At 47.1% G+C, this 16,767-nt stretch overlaps 1 protein-coding gene across 8 annotated transcripts in view; it reads right to left on the bottom strand.

Annotated features, from left to right (window-relative positions):
• Positions 1–6,934: 6,934 nt before the first annotated feature.
• EIF4G3 (eukaryotic translation initiation factor 4 gamma 3) overlaps positions 6,935–16,767 on the bottom strand; it is a 142,656-nt gene continuing 132,823 nt past the window's right edge. For 7 of the 8 annotated variants that reach the window (XM_069035125.1, XM_069035127.1, XM_069035129.1 and 4 more), the window contains 5 exons: positions 15,007–15,105; positions 13,993–14,139; positions 12,803–12,884; positions 11,278–11,424; positions 6,935–10,371 (listed from right to left, as the gene is read on the bottom strand). In XM_069035125.1, the coding sequence (XP_068891226.1) occupies positions 10,190–10,371; positions 11,278–11,424; positions 12,803–12,884; positions 13,993–14,139; positions 15,007–15,105 (657 nt within the window). In that variant the 3' untranslated portion in view covers positions 6,935–10,189. Of the gene's footprint in view, positions 10,372–11,277; positions 11,425–12,802; positions 12,885–13,992; positions 14,140–15,006; positions 16,676–16,767 lie in introns of those variants that run through there. The other variant, XM_069035132.1, reaches the window with a different exon arrangement.

Here is a 16,767-nt window from a genome sequence, read left to right as displayed (position 1 = left end):
TTTTTACCTCTGCCTCTGCTGCCCAGGGTGAGGATTATCATGGCAAAGCAGAGCTGAGGTGTGACCACCCTTGTATTTTCACTGTCGCAGTAATCTCAGGGCTGTGCAGATACACAGAGAGGTAAAAACCAGAAGCTCTTCCTGTGTACCTCTTGCTACACTTTTGCTCCAAGTTTACTTAATTTAGCTAGACCCATGGATGTTCTTTTTTTCCCGCCCTTCCTTCAAATCTACTAACTTTACCTAACCTTAAGGCAGAACTTCTCAACTCCCTACCTATTCTTATTTTCTGCCATAAGCATGCTTAGAATTACAGAATCATTAGAATTGAAAAAAACCCGTTAAGATCATCTAATCCAGCCGTTCCCCCAGCACTGCCAAGGCTACCACTAAACCATGTTCTCAAGTGCCACATCCACACATTTCGAACAGCTCTGGGGATGGTGACTCCTAATACACCACAGCAATTTCATCTGCAGTCTCTTGTCTGAGCAGTTTTCTCATCTTTGTTTTCTGCACATAAAGCTTTACCCATCTCCTGTCAACCTCTCTCTCCATATGGGCACTTACCCGTTTTTTTGGGCACTTTTGTCCCTCCTGTGATGGGAAACCCCTCTGTGAGCACATTTAGAAGCATTCACACCATTCAAAGCACTGCAGAGGTGTCTTATTTCTCCAGTAATGCCTTTTTCTTGTCTAAGCTTTTTCCAACTCTTTCCCCCCTTAGGTGACTACTGTAAATTTACTACACCTGAGAATGTCACCTTCTAAAGCCTTGTGAGCAAAGCCTGGCCCTGCTCAGTCTTCTTCTCCCCTCCAGATGATCCCTGTGGTGTGGAGCTGAACAGCCCTGGAAGCACCTGAGCCAGATGGCTCCACTTTGCTGAACATTCCTGTCTTGCCTCTGAATGGGAAACAAGCCCCGTGCAACTGCAGAAAAATGTGTTCTTTGGCTTTTTTCCCCCTATAGTGCCTCTCTGGCAGGAGGGGAAGGTGGAGCAGAGGGGAAGAAGAGGGAATGTGCTCCTTTACTGTTGTTTTTTAAGACACCAAGAAGGAAAAGATGAAAACAGCCCAGCAGCTCTCCCTTTGTCTGCTGCAAGGATGTGTAAAACCCCAGAAGCTGTGTTGGCTGAGCCACAGAGCTACAAGCAGAGGAGAAAAGCTTTTGTTGTCTCCTTCGCCGGTTTTTACCTCAAAATCCATCCCAGAGGGGAACAGCAGGCCCTGCACATTCCTTGCAGCCACACTGCGGGATCACAACCCACTGCTCTGTCTCCTCTGCTCCACTTTTTGGGCAGGTTTGTGTCATTTGTGTCCCTCTTCCTGTTCCCACTGTGACACACACTGTGTGTGACAGTGACAGGAATGAAGCTGTGGGAACCTCTGAGCCAGCACAGGAGGAAGGAACAGGGAAATCCATGGCCAGGGAATCAGACTGCAGCAGGGAGCTGCTGCCAGAGTTATTTGTGATGGTGTCGAGCACTATCATCATCAGAAATACTTCTAATACGTATTAAACACTTTTAGTAAGTACTAAGCATTTTTAGTAAGTACTAAAAGCCTTTTCAATACCTTTCCTGCCCTCCCAGGTGCCATGCACTAGTAAGATTCCAACTGGTTTTTTCCCTGAAAATCATTCAATTTGATTACACCTTAGTGTCCCTTAGAGCTTTCCTGAGCCTCCCCACAAGCTTTGGGCTTTGGCTGTGCTGCTTGCAGATCATCCAGACATGTCGCTTTTGTTCCCAAGGAGTCACTGTAAAATTTACCGGTCGAGGGTTCTACCATTTCCACCCAGTGTCCAGAGCAATGCCATGTGTTCTTCTTCTCCTAGAAACATGGAACCTGTTGTGTTTCTGGTTTAAAAACTGTTTTGAGTAACGTTTTAAATCTGCCCACAGAAACTCCATTCCAGGGGTTATTTTGTTGACTTTCTTACCCTACACCAACTCATACTTTCCCCACTTTGCCACATTTTTTATTTAAAGTGAACACTTCTGAATTTCATAAGCACCCTTTTGTGAGGCTTAGCATCTCCCTGCCACATACAGTACAAACCACATGATTACCTTTTTTTACTACCTCTGCCAAACTGTGCACCTGCTGAAATCATCTTCTGCCGATACATTCTCGATCCTGCTGCATCTTTGTTCCCAAATGCTGTTTCAGCATTGACCTGCAGCTCCAAACTTCAGCTCTGAATACATTCAGGCCTTGCCTCTGGTGTTGTCACCCCAAGTTTTTGGTGATTTTTTGCTTTTTCACCTTTACCTCAGCTTTTACATTTATTTTAGGAAGCCTTTTATCCCCTTCTGACCTACAGTCTGCCCGGCTCAGGGAGAATTTGAGCCTTTTTTCCATCCCATCCCATCCCATCCCATCCCATCCCATCCCATCCCATCCCATCCCATCCCATCCCATCCCATCCCACCCCGTCCCTAATCACCACCAGACTGGGAAGCTCTGCTCTTTCATCCCTAAAACTCCATGTTCTGCTGTTGCTTCTTCAGCTTCTTGTGCTTTGAAGAACAAATCTAATATTATATATATACATAATCCAATATTCCCATAGAAAGTCTTTACCTTTAGATCTCATTATCCCTGAATATGTATCCAAGGAGGTTGTATGCCCAGCCATGAGGGGATGGTTGGTGCTCTCTTCAGCTTGACCCTGAGTATCACAATCCCATAACCATCACTGATCCAAACATCTGATTCACCTGGGTCTCTCACTTGTTGAGCCACACACAAACTTCCAGAGGCTTTTTTGCCCTCAGCAAAATAAGCATTACACGAGGAGCTGTTACATGGTGGTGTTGCCCTTCCTGCAGACCCACACATAATTCTTATCTTTATGCCTGATCTGCTTTTTAAATTCTTACTTATACTTTACTTATTAAGGGATTTTTTCCCTTTTGCATGTCCTGTAGAAATAGGGACTTTTAGTCCTTTAACTGCAATTTTCCACTTTGTTGCTGATTCACTTCACCAAAGACATCTCTAATGATCACCAGAACTCACAATTCTCTTCCAGTTCATCCTTATTTTTTTCAGCTGCACAGTCTTACTGTCATCCCTGTAGCTCCTCTAATTCTATGCAAAAGTCACTCATTTTCTGCTTTCAACCCAAAAATGCATATTCCCTGCCTCTTCATGGCTTTCCAGATACCACTTTTGATCTCTTTATTCCTTATCAGCTTCCTAATAATTTGTTCTCCATACTTTTCCCAGTGTCACTCTATACCATCTCCCAGATGATCTCCCTTGCTGCCCCTCTCACACCTACCCTTAAGGCTTTACCTTCTTACCTTTATCTTCTCAAACATTTCCCCCTTTCCAAGGGGTATCCCGTTCCTCTATGCATTTTCAAACCCAACAACCCATTTTTACATCAGATCTAGCAAGTGAATAAAAATACAGCTAAATACACCAAAGTTTGTTTCATTCTGGAGCAAGTGTAGAATAGAAATACCACTCAAGCCAACAAGATTTAGAGCAGGAAAATGTCATGGACTGAGCAGCCTCCACAGGCTGCTGGTTTTCTAGAAACACCCTAATTTGAAATAGATCCCAAGTGCTGGCGGGGCGGATGCTGCTGTCACTGGAGGACCAGGGGCTGGAAGTTGTGATTCTTTTTCTACACCACTTTTGGCATTACAGTAATGACTTATTTTACCCAAAGCAGGCACACAAAGTGATACCTCCACTAAGCAAGGAGCAGCTGAAGACCACCAACTCAACACTGCACACAGGGACAGCTCTCCCTAAGCCACATATCCCCACAGTTAAGAGATCTGGCAGCGAGAATTTCCTTAACTCTGAGCCAGTGTTTCAGATGAAAACTGGTGAGCACACGCAGGGGCCGCTCCCCTCACCTGGGCAGGTAATAACATGCTGCCAGACCTCCCGGCTGGGATGGTTCTGCAGCCACAAAAGCTCTTTTTTGGCTGCCACACGTGCACTGCCCACCCCTGCCATCAGCAGCCTGGCTGGACTCCGGCCTCTGTGCCATACGAGAGCAGTGCCATGCCTGTGAGCCTTGCTCAGAAGACAGTTGAACAGGAATTTAAAGCTTTTCTGGCGATGGCTCTTGCTGGAAGTGTACGGTCAGCTCTAGAGCTGGCTTACTCGTTGCTCTGTGGAGAATCTTGTCAACTGGCTTTTCTTCAAGATGTCTCAGCTGCAGCTCAGGCTCCTGCTCAGAACATCCACCTTTGTGATGCTGGAGGAGGCCTGGAGAATCAGATGCATTTCCTTGGAGAACGGATAAAACACTCAACTCCTGTTTTGTGGAGATGAGTGAAATTCCGTGTGTTTATGATTCTGGTGCATGAGAACGCCCCGGGCAGGACAGAGGTGTGAGCTGAGTCCATCTCCGTGAATTCGTGCAGTGGTGGTGCCGAGTGCCCCTCCCTTCACAGGAGTCATTCCCTGCACTCACACAGGAGCGGGAAGTTGCCGGGACCAGCGGATTATTCATGTCATGCCATCTGTAACGGCACACAGCATTCGCACCAGGTGTCATCCCGAACAGCTCACCCTGCAATGCTGAAATGACCCATTTCCCTTCACGGGTGAGACCTGAACGGACCAGCTGCATCTGCCAAGATGATCTTTGCAGCTCCTTTCCAGCTGTTCTCCAAAGTGCTCTGATAATCCACTTCTAACAGGGCTCTGCTCCACACTCACTAATGCCTTGTACCCTGGGAGCTCAGTGAAACTCTACTTTATGATAACATCTGCCATTAATCCTTGCAGGGGGCTGCAACAGGACAGCCAAGTGCTTCACTGCTCCCTCCCCTCACTCAGTAACACAGAGATTTCCCAACCAACAGCATCTATTGCCTTCCCCACGCCCACTCCCCTCTTTCCCATCTGCAACCCCAGCATATCCATCCCTGCAGCTGGGCCAGCAACTTGGACGAATTCCCCTATGGAAAGGACTGAATGGAGTGGGAGCTGGTTTTATTCCTGTTGCTGTTTCAGCACAATTTAGCAGCTGGAAACAAGAAAGAGAAGTTGGTGCCACATGACAAAGCTTTCCACAGTCAGCATCCTTACAGCAGCATTTAAAGAAGCAGGAGTTATTTCACAAATGACAGATCCACGATGCTTAACCAAAGGTGGCAAATGGAGCCCCTTGAAAAATGCAAGCATAGACAACTTGAGGTTTCCTTGGATATTGGGATTTAGTCACGCTGCTGGAAGCCGAGTTAATCAATCTCTTGCTGCTGTTCTTTGCCCATCACTGCTTTTCCTCCACTGGCTCCTTGCGGGTTGTCTATCCGAAGAAAGCCAAGCAGGATCCTCTGGGCTGAAGCCTCCTGGTCCCCAGGCTCCACCCTATGGTTGTTGCAGGTTGCACGTGGCCCCAGGCACAGCAAACCTGGAGCTTCTGTCAGCGTGCGGGGCCTAGTGCAAACCTCGGGGTTGGCACCTCATGAAAAGCCAGTGGCTCCTGCTGACACTGCTCGGCTGCAGATACTGCTCAGTTGGCAGCTTCCAGGCCAATACCTTCCAAAGAGCAGGAAGGTCAAGTTCCAGTTCCCAGCCTTGACTGGGAGAAGTGGGAGCTCGGAGCACTTGCCAGCCCGAATACCTCCTGATGGATTCACCCCAGGTAGAGCCCAGCATTCCTGGCCCAACTCCAACCACGCAGCATCTCACCCTCACATCTGACCTGCAGCCAGCAGCCAGCTCTCCTACAGGCGGTTCAGTGCCTCAGGGCCAGGGGTGTTGGATCTAAGGGCACAAAAGCATTGTGGGAAGGTCTGATTTTGAGCTTCCTGCCCCAAAAGTTAAACTCTCTAGCATCTGTGAAAGAAACCAAGCATGCAGACCTGGCTAACAGTTTCTGTGCTCTGCACAGGACACTTCTGACAAGGCAACCAGCTTCAGGGTGTCTACAAACAACTCATCATGGGACCAAATGCAGCAAGAACAATCACAGCCACCCTCTGGCAACAAGATGGCAACATCTGCCATTGGCTTTAAATGTTTTCAGGATGCTCAGCAAGTTAAGGGGACTTTTTAGAGACCCTGTTTTTCCTTTATCAGTAAAAACAATCTACAGGGTTGGAACAAAAGCTCTGTGGGTCGCAGCAACAACCGGTGTAAGTTACTACTGGTTTAAACCTGCCTTGTGCACACTAAAACCCATCCCTGCAGAGGAATCCATTCTCCTGAGCCTCTCCTGCCATGTGGGTTACCATGTCCTGCACCAGCGAGGGCTGATCCCAGGCAAAAGAAACCCCAGGAGCTGGACTCCATGATCCTGATGGGTCCCTTCCAACTCAGCATATTCTAGGATTCTATGAAAAGACTTTTCCACACACTGAGATCTGCTCCTGGACCTGAGGCTTTTTCAGAAAACAAGCTGAAACCTGAACGTGTTGACACAAGCAGAGAGCGCAGCATCCGGGATCAGTGCATTTTCTGACTTCATTCCCAGAAATGGCTGATCCCTTTCTGAAAACACTTTCCTAGAAAGAAACCAGCCTTAGGCGGACACATGGCCTGAAAATGAGCTGTTTGGTGGCTTCAGGTTTGGGGACATTCTCAGTAATAAAGAGGGATGTAAGCAATGCATCTGCTCCTTGCCTGTGCTTCCGACAGTGCCCCAGCCTTGGGAAAAGAAGGGCTCCCAGCAGTGGAAATGGTTCTAATGCCACTCTTCCCTCTGAGCTGCATTAACTCCCTGCTGCCACAGTCAGGAGCCTGCACACAAGATGTTTTTAAACAGGATCAAGGCTAGGAGACAAAACCTCAGCATAACCTGCAGTATTCTTGGTGTAAACCTGCTGCTCTCCCTGCTGAGGCTTTCCTGTAACCTTAGGTCAGTGACCACAGCTCATCTCTCCTCACTTACACAAAATGAAGCTCCTGCAAACCACATTCCCATGGGAACCTGTTTTAATTAAAAATTCCCTTTTCTATTTCACGTATCTTACAGTTTTTTTGTATTTTAACACCGTTACAGGAAACTGGTTACAAAGATCTTTCATGAGCCGCATCCCGAGGAGCCACAACCACCTGCAAATCTGTGCTGATCTACAAGGAAACTGGAAACCAACTGGGTGCAATAAGTACATGGCAAAGAACACAAAGAGGAGCAGAGGAAGGAGTCCTGCTCCTTGCAGTGACATTGTTGGGAAGCTGAAACTTCAGGTAACACACCCACAGCTGGAGATATCAAGGCCTCGTGCATAAATTGCTCACAGCATCCAGAGTGCAGCTGAACTGATTTAACTTCAGAGAAGCCAAAACTTGCCATGCTGCAAACCCAACTTTGGACAATTCTGAAAAACCCCTCCTGAAAATCTCTGAGAAGTCCCTTTCTGGCCTCTGCAGGACACTAACAGGGCAAGTTCTCACCCCCTCGAATGTCTAACATAAAAGGCTCTAACAAAAGGGGGAAAGACTTTCTCACCTCACCTCTACCCACCTGCCAGCCATTCCCATTCCCTCCAGCCAGTGGTTCTCCAACTCTCAGCCAGAAGGTTTAAGCTCCCCAGACAGATTTCCCAGCCCTGACACACTGGATTCACAGGGCTGTTCAAAGGCTCTACAGCAAGTTCGTCCTTTCTGATCCAAGGCAATGAGAGACAAATCACTCCTTGCACAGCTCTGCTGTTGCACACCCACGTTCCCTGTGGTCTCTGACACTGCCCACCCTGAGAGGAATTCCATCATTTGCCCACACTGATTTGGCAAATATTTACCCTTATTTACATACAAACTCGCATCCATTTAATTTAACTATTTAACTACTACAAACCACCATGTTCTGCTCAAAAAAAAGCCTTCTGGAAGAAGAGCACCCACACAACCTTCTGCAGAGGTTTAACAGCCACTGCTGGAGCCCTGGTAGGTGGGGATTCCGTGGGGAGAAACCTTCTGGAGACCTTCAGAGCCCATCCAAACCTCTGGGCCCAACGGTGAGGCCGAGGCATCACTGGATGTGGTACACGCAGATACATGAACATACATTAACGGTGAGAGTATTTTTTCTTTTTTTCCTTTTTTTTAACAAAACATCAGAGAAAAGTGTTTTATTGTTACTAAAAAAAAAATAACCAAACAATGCTCTAGTGTTTTAGGCCATGGATTCTCTAGCTCAGATTCACGGCGTGGAACACATTAACAGGGAAAGTGTCTCATGGACATCTCCCCTCTGGCCACAGCCAGGCACCTCCTCCCTTCCCCGTGGTGATCAAATCACATCCTTAGGCAAGTACAGCAATTGTTTACATGTAAAAGTAAGACTAGGGAAGTATTTAATGCATTTGTAGCCTTTCTTCCCTTCTTTTTTTGTTTCTTTTTGTTGTTGTTGGGGTGTTTTGTATTTTTTTTTTTTTTAAAAAGAAGTGATTTAGCAGCTGGAGAGAAAAAGCATCATGTGAGCAGCCAGTGCTGCAGAGACCCCCAACAAATGCTCCACGGGTTACTCACGGTCCATGGCCCACAGTTCACAAGCCACATTTCAGGGCTTCCCCAGCTTTGCAGAGTCCTTGGTGGCAGGTGCTTCTCACAATGAGAGCCAGCAGGTCATCTTTGGTGGCTGCAGAGAGACGCACGAGGGCCTTCTCGTCCTCAGCAGCAGCTCGGTTTGGAGCAGCACCGGGGCCTGGCTCCCGCCGGCACACGGGAAGGGGTTCCCACGGCTGTGGTTCTGTCCCCGGCCGCGCTGGCACTGTGGACATGGACCCGGCCGGGCCGGGCGAGCACCCGTCGCTCCTCCACCCGTTCCCTGGTGCTGGGTTCCCCGGTCCGGGTCTGGCTGCGCAGGCACAGCGGGCGAAGGGCGGCGGCCACGGGCGCACGGCTGTCGGATCTCGGCTCACACTGCTGCCATCTCTGGAGCTCCCAGGGCCACCGGGATGACGCCACTGATCCAAGTCGCACGAGAGACACGGCTGCCACACGGCTGGAGAAACCCAGCTGGGATCGGGCACCGTCTGCCCCGAGATCACGTCCCCGCCTCAGGAACCAACGGCACCTACGTGGCCCCGCAGCCACCGGCTGCTCCCTGGCCAGGGAGTTCTCTCGGCACAACAGCAACCCCTTTTTTCCTTTTCTTTTTTTAAAACAACAATTGCTCTCATCCCTCATTTTTGGTAGTCACACATACAGACACACACTATATGTACACAATTTGGGCCCGAGGACCTACGGCACACCAAGGAAGCCAGCACCGCTCAGGATGGTGCACACATTCAGCAGCTGTCAAAGGAGAAGTCGTTTTACTTTCTTTTAAACTTGCAATGTTTGTCTTTATTTTGTTCTTTATATTTTGAAAGTGAAAAGAAATAGTATTGAGTCAATTTCTTTTTTTCTTTTTTTTTTTTTTTTTAAATATTTGTTCTATGTATTTACAAGCCTTAAAGTTGCTCTAAAGGTTCTCAAAGTATCACTAGTACTTTTTTCCCCAGGGTAGCACGGTTTTCAATGAGTTATTTTCGGAGCACTCTGGTCCGCAGCGGTTTTCTCAAATGCATTTCCTTCTGATCCAAGGTTATGTATGGTTTGATTACTATTTTCTTTTTAAATTTCAGAAGCAAGCTGAGAGGCAGGCAGAAAAATCTGATGACAATAAAAAAAAATTTATCTTGTCCTCATCTAGCTCACCCCAACCCCCTTCAAAGTTTTGTCTATTTATCATGCTTTGAAACAAAACTGAGGTGCTTATGAAGGGGAGGGAAATTTATTTCTCTGCTTTTGTTCTATTATACAATTTGTTTACAGAAACTGCAAATTTAAAAATTACACTGGCATTTGCAGTCCTTAAAATAATAAATTAAAAGTTTTCAACTTGTTTTTGTTCTTGCTAAACAGATTTGTTTTGCTGTGTGTTTTCCTAAGTATGAGTCCTTGTTTAAAAAGAAAAGAAAAAGATTAAAACAGAAAATATTTTCTATAAATAATACAGGTATTTTGGTTTAGTGCTCCCGCCCTCAGGTTTGAAGTTTACTTTTGTGGGTTTTTTTTCAAGTACCTTTTTGCCTCCATGATCACCTCGGTGTTTATCGGGTTTTACCTCTCCCACTCGTGCGTGTGTGGGGCAAGGGGGGTCTGCGAGAGAGAATTGGCCTTGCTGCACTGTGATTGGCGAAGACGTGAAACTTTTTAAAAAAATACTTAAATTGTTTCTTTTTTGTTTGTTTGTTTGTAATCTGTATTTTAAGTTTTAATTATCCTCTGACTCCTCTTCGGCCTCCCGTAGCCACGTGAAGAACGCCGTGACAGATTTTAGCGCTACTCCTTTCCCGTTCTGCTCCGCTGGGTCCTTGCTGCTTTCCCACTTGTAGAAGGCATCCTCCGAAATGACCTCCTCGTCATACAGGCAATCAAAAAACATCCGCAACAAATCTGCAGTAATGGAATAACAGGAGGGAACATCTGTCAGCTGTGGCTGCGGCCAGAGACGCGCCTGCAGACAAGGGGATTAACGCGACCTCTTGGCACAGGAGATGGAGAGACAAGGAAAATAAAGGGCTCTTACTCAGTTATTGCTTCCTGGCTGCTCACACTCAGGTGAGGGGGAAAACCAACCCCTTTGACACTGTCAGAGAAGAGGGAAAGCTGGGAAAGCAGCTGTGGGAATACGTTATCTAGAGATTGGCTGGCAAGCAGAACCCGCAGCAGCCCATCTCCTCTGGACCACACATCTGGATTCCCTCGAACTGGATTTTTGTGGCTCAGCAGGAGGGATAATGCCCAACTAATGCCATAAAGGGCACTACAGACTATTGTGCTGGGTGTTTTGAGGCACTCTTGGATTTTGTGCTGCAGATTCCCTGGGAATCCCTGTTTCTTTAGCTACTCCTTTGCCTCTTATCCCACAAGAGTTTTCTGTAGCATCTTTGGGACAAAAGTCATCAGCTGACCAACTCATTTTACTCCCTCCAAGTCCACAGACATCTGTGGAGTAGCAATGCAATAATAATAATACCCATGCTCTCACATGCCCAGGTACTGCAAACTCAACAGATTATTTTTTACTGCTCTTTTTTTCCTCTCTTTTCATCAACAGACATTTGTCCTTCCTTCTGTGTGCCTGCTCACAGGAACAACCAAAAGAAGAGTCGGCCTCTGGCCAAGCATTTGGGAACCTGAGCTGCTCTAAAAAGCTGGAATTTGGATAAGCTGAACCCACCACACACCGGCTTCTCTCACCTGCTACCTACAAAGGTAAGGAAAAGCACATCCTCTCCCAGTCTCCCACAGAATCCCCCTTCCCTTCTGCAGGAATCCCAGCACAGAGGCAACACTTACTAGGAGGTTGATCAAGTTTTACTATTGATGCTTGTAGTGCATAAAGTGCTTGTAGTTCCTTCTCTGTGTCTGAGTCCAGGTACTTGAGTAGGATGGGCACTCTCTGTTTGATAACAGCAGTGTCCACTCGGAAGCTGGAAGAGTCCGCTGAGGGGAAGAGGAGAAAGCAGGGTCAGCTTTGGCACACGGCAACAGGGACAGGTCTTTGCCTTTATTTATGCAAATAACAATCACAAACACAGATCAGAGTGGAGAGAAAAGGAGGATGAGAAACAACAGCAACTATTTTTGGTTAATGGCTATTTCTGGAAGTCTTGGTCCTTACAGTTCCCCAAATTCAACCAGTGTCTGCAGTGACCCCAGCACTAACACACACAGAAGCAGCACAACTTTACCTTGCAGTGCAAATCGTGTCTCCACAGGCAACTGCATTTAGAAGGTTTTTAGAGAATTCTTTTTGTTTTTTTAAATACCAGGGCAGAAACAGAATTGGAAGTTGCACATGACATAGGAAATAGGAATATATAAAAAATATGCATTAGAAATCCCTCAGCCACATGGATAAATAATTCAGCAGCTTTCAAGTAGATCACACAACCCCATTAAGTGATATTTTGAAAACAAAAGAAAAAGATTCAGTTAAAGGCAAGGTCAAAATTTACACCAGAGGATGACTTTCCTGACAACAGGGAACCCTTAAACATTGTAAATGAAATTCTGTGTCATGTCTCTGTTAACACTAGGTGGCACGAGCAAGGTTCTGTTCCCAGAGAGAGGAAGGAGCTGGGCTGTCCTTCCCCTCCCTCCCGCGGTGGAATCCAGCCCGTTCTCTCCCCTAAATCACAGCTCAGAGCAGAACCAGACCCTTTACAAGCACCACTTTTTGCTTTGCCAGATGCCAACAGTAAAGTTAAAAGAAAACCGAGTGAAGTGAGCAGATGTTTCTGGCTGCAGTGCTTTACTCAACTCCCCTGAGGCTCCAAGGCTCACGTGTCTGACTTGGGAGCCCTCCCTTTCCTGTGTTTCCAGCCGACAGCTGTACAGGCAAGCAATCCACATAAACCATCCTTATGAAACTGAAACTTCAGATGTAAAACTCTTACAAGCCTGAGCCCCAGACTGGCTTCTTCCCACAGCCCACGCTGCCACTTCTGGGGTGCCCACGCATCTTTGCTGACACAGGAGTGGAAATGTTAACTGCCTTAATGATGATCTCAGTCATTTCCACCTTTGTCAAGAAAATCGATGAGCAAGCTGGCATTACCCAGCGCTGTCTGAAACCCCCACTCACACAAGGTCACTGGGACACACCAGGGTCACCTCGGGAACACCACACTCGGCAAAGCGCCCAGCTGTCACACGGGGAAGGGACACCCTGCTCTCGGGCACAATCCCAAATGATGGAGTAGCCTTAGTGTGTGATAGAACACAGCCTTGGGCAGGGAAATGTGATATAAACCTGAAAAACACCAAATAATTCTTTGCAGGTTTGGTTTGTGTGGTGTTTACACTGCAAGTTACTCACCTATAATAGCTGCTTTACAAACTGATGTCATTAAAGCTCTAAGGAATGTAGGTGAACTCATCTGGCTTTCATCTAGATTAGCCTGGAATCAAGAGTAAATGGGCCAGTTAAAAACACAGCGCTGCAGGAGCGCGACCGCTTCCAAACTCCAGCGCTGAATCTGGCAGCACGTCCAGGCTCAGCTGCTGCTGCAGCACAAACCCAGCTCACCCCTGCAAACCCTCGGCTTCCCCACTCACTCCTTGAAACTCCCTCAGGGACGCCAACAGGTAACACCAGTTCCCATGGGATCCATGTGCCACTGAACACCTCCCACAAGGAGCCGTTTGTCTGCAGAACCAAACCAACCACGCCGGGCTCCTGCAATGCCCTTACAGAGTTTCAAAGAGTTTCAGGCTTTTCCAACAAACTTTATGGCGTGCTCCTTGGGTGGAGACTGTTTGCTTTGCAAAAGAAATTCAGGGAATGGCTGTGGAACTTGTCCAAGACTCCTAAGAGCCTGTGGGTGATCCCAGATTTTCAGTGCTGCTTTCATTCCACTCTCGACTCCTCTAACAGCAGTGGAAAAATGACATTTCTAACACAGTGCTCTGCCACAGAAATAACTGAACTGAAGCTGACCAAGATTTAGTGTAAGCACAGATGTAAATGCATCAGGCTGGGTATAATTTTGGATACTAAACATCTGGGTTAAAGAATGCAGCCAGAGACAGAGAGCAAAGACCAGTGGGTTGACAGGCTTTTTCCTCTTTTTTTGCTTTATTTTCTCTTCCAGTGCACTGGGCAGGCACTGGGAAAAGGTGCTCTCAGTGACTGCCCAGGATGTTTTTACAGGGGGAAATTTGCAGAGGTCATGTTGGAAAAAAGTAGTGAGAAGGTTCTCTTCCCTATTTTGTGAAGAAACGATGTAGCAGTGTACATCTAAAATGTGCTAAGTGGCAGAAGCAGGATATTCAGTGTCAGAAAGTCTACAGTATTTAAAAGGCAGTTACACAGTTAATATGGCTAAAATTCTTCCTTCCTAAAGCTGACTCTTAAATAACTGATTATATTTTAGATTTTAATTATTTGGAAGTGTTGATTACACAGACCAAATCCTTGCCGTGTTCTAAACCCCGAGATGTTCAGACCAGAACATATTAACAAAAGCAGTTAAACAGTCTGCAGGGAGGGTGAAAATCTCTTTGTACCTCTACCCAATCAAAGATTTGTTCATCATTCGCCTTGTCCTCAACAATGAGTTTTTCCAGCTGCTTGTTCAGCTCTTCCGCAGAGAGTTCTTTCTCTGAAAGTGCTTCTGAGGAACTGGAACAGTTGGACTCCGCGAACTCCAACTTCTGCAACACCACATGTGATGATGAGAATTAGTGAAACACACTTCCCTAGGCTGAATTACACCAGATTGAAGCAGGAAACTACATTTAATTCTGCTTCCTGGCATCTTCCAGCTGCTCAGTTATCGTTACAGCAATATAAATTTTCCCTGTTCCAAAGGTTAGGAAGCATTTTACCAACACATGGGAACTACATTATCCAGCAAAGACAACGAGGTACCTCAGGCAGCTCCAGCCCTGCACAGCAGAGCAAAAAATCAAGCGTGTGTTGCCCACCTGGAGCTATAGGTGCTGGAATGCAACGACCAGAGCTGGCATTGGCTCAAAGGAATTGCAGCCAGTGCCCCAATTCCTTGAAAACTGTGACAAGAGGGGCTGCAGTCCCCTCAGTGAGGCCCAGGCCATGGTAACAACTTCATTTCCTGCAGCACTTCCAAAGTGCCAGAACAGGGCAGCAGATCACTCAAAGCTCCAAAGGAAGACAGTGCCTTCCTGAGGAGCAGCACCAGCAAGACGTGAGGTGCCTCCATCAGTTCCTGGCTCCCTCCAGGATCATAGTCCAAGGTGGGATGAGTGAATAACTGCTACCATTTATTGTGGCCCTTCTGCAGATTATCTGTCCTTGCTCCAAAACTCATTCTTGAAATTTTTTTCCCAGCTGGAGAAACAGGTCTCCTAGAGGAAGCCAGGAGACCTGAGATGTGTGTCTGGGAGCAGTGGGGACGGGCTTGTCCTCCCTGTGCTTCAAAAGGTGGTGCTGAAATCATCTACCCCAACTCGAGACACTTCACCCCATATTCCAACTGCACATAAGAACGGGATGGAAGAGGATGAACAAACGGGATGATCGAGCAAATGATCTGAACTCACTTGTTCCATGAGAAAGGTATGTACATCCTCCCCTTCGGGCAAGTAGTCCTTCCAACTGAGGCCAGACTCCCTCCACAAGGCTCCCACTTTCTTATGGCTCTGAAACACAAGCAGTTTGTCCAGTTTAAAGAGCTGAGTGACACCCCGGGAGTTCACAGGGGCCAGAATGGTGCAGCTGTGTCAGGAGGAATAATGGACAGCTCAGCCACCCAACAAACGCCCGGCAATGAGTGAGAACATCTGGAGACCTCGTGCAAGAGAAACCACATGTGCAATCCCCCCGGGTATGCACATCTTGTCAGGCGGGCAACGCCTCGTGATGGGGAACGGACAAGGCAGAAGTGACACGGGGGGTTCGCAACGACCTCCGAGGTTACCCAGGAGCAGTGGAACAGGACAGTTTCCCACGGCCTGACACAGAGCTGGCACGGATGACTCAGATCCTTCTCCTGACTTACTCCGTGACTCACGCTCCCCTGCCTCGACAGTAAGGCTCTGGCACACTGCTCCTTTGAGAAAATTCCTTATTTACACGGCTCTTTTCTGCACAGAGACCAAGACTCAAATTCAGGCACACAATCCCAAATTCTCTCCTCAATTCCTAGAGTTTATGCAAACCTTGAGAGCAGTGCCTTTGAGCACAGACAATTCAGCCTTTTGCAGCCTCTAATGTCACACTGACCTTTGAGCCTCCTGCCTCGGAGGGCCCAGTTCTGACACACACAGTTCTGACAAGAATAAAAATGCTGAGCACAACCAGATCTTTTCACCCAAATGCTCTGCCAGAGCTTCACCTTACAGCGCCTGCTCACAAGGAGATCACTGAGTAGCCTAAGCCAAGCTGAGAAATGCAGCCTGACTTTTAGTTTACAAAGCAGATTAAAATTTTCAGTTTATGATACAGGTTGTTAAGAGCCAACTGTGCATAGTTCCTGCTCTGACCCATCAAGATCTGGATTAGATGGCTGATATTACATTGAAATACCTGAGTCCAAGTCTTGGCCTGGACGAGATTAGATCAGAAAGCTGTGGCAGAAACAGAGACCCAAGGCTGTGCTTCCACACCCAGAGCACAGCAGCTTTTCTTTCACAGAATAGTTAAAAAAAAAATGGAAGTTGATTGTCCAAACAAGCACAAGACTAAAATAAATAAATAAAAAGACACTCTTTGCACTGTTAAGACTGAAATGCTCCTGGAACATTCAACCTTACTTGAATGCATGCTTGAAAAAATATAAAAAAGGCAAGTGAGGGATTTTACAGGGTTGGAAATAGACACTACCCAAAGTGCAGGATTTAGCTGGATTTAAAAAAAAAAAGAAAAAAAAAGACAAAAATGGAGATGAGTTATAGGGAAAACACCAAACTGGTTGGACACGCAGCTGTGAGGTGTGAAAGAGAGCTCTTGGAGTCACGGGGTGAGGAGGTGTCACTACCCCAGTGCTGGGTGAACCTCAAGAGTCGGCAGGTTTAGTTTGGATAAGCACCCAGCAGTCTGAGGCCATCGGAAGCTTATCCGAACCCTGAGAACCTCTCCGGTCTGCAAGAACAGCTCTCTCGCAAGATTCCCGGCACTTGCTGCTTCTGGTCAGCCCAGAAATCCCTTGAGCATGTCCCTCTTGCAGTATTTCAGCACTTAGCTTCTGGGAGAAGCCAGGTGCAAAGGTACCTGCAAAAGGGAAAAGTGATGAGAAAACAAAAAGTTAACTCAACTTTTTGGAACCTCTTAAGGCTTGACTGGAAACTGGGGGTGCGAGGCAT

Source organism: Aphelocoma coerulescens, chromosome 21 (genome assembly GCF_041296385.1).
Source record: "Aphelocoma coerulescens isolate FSJ_1873_10779 chromosome 21, UR_Acoe_1.0, whole genome shotgun sequence".
Lineage (NCBI taxonomy): Eukaryota > Metazoa > Chordata > Aves > Passeriformes > Corvidae > Aphelocoma > Aphelocoma coerulescens.
This window is presented reverse-complemented; position numbering and strand designations above follow the sequence as displayed.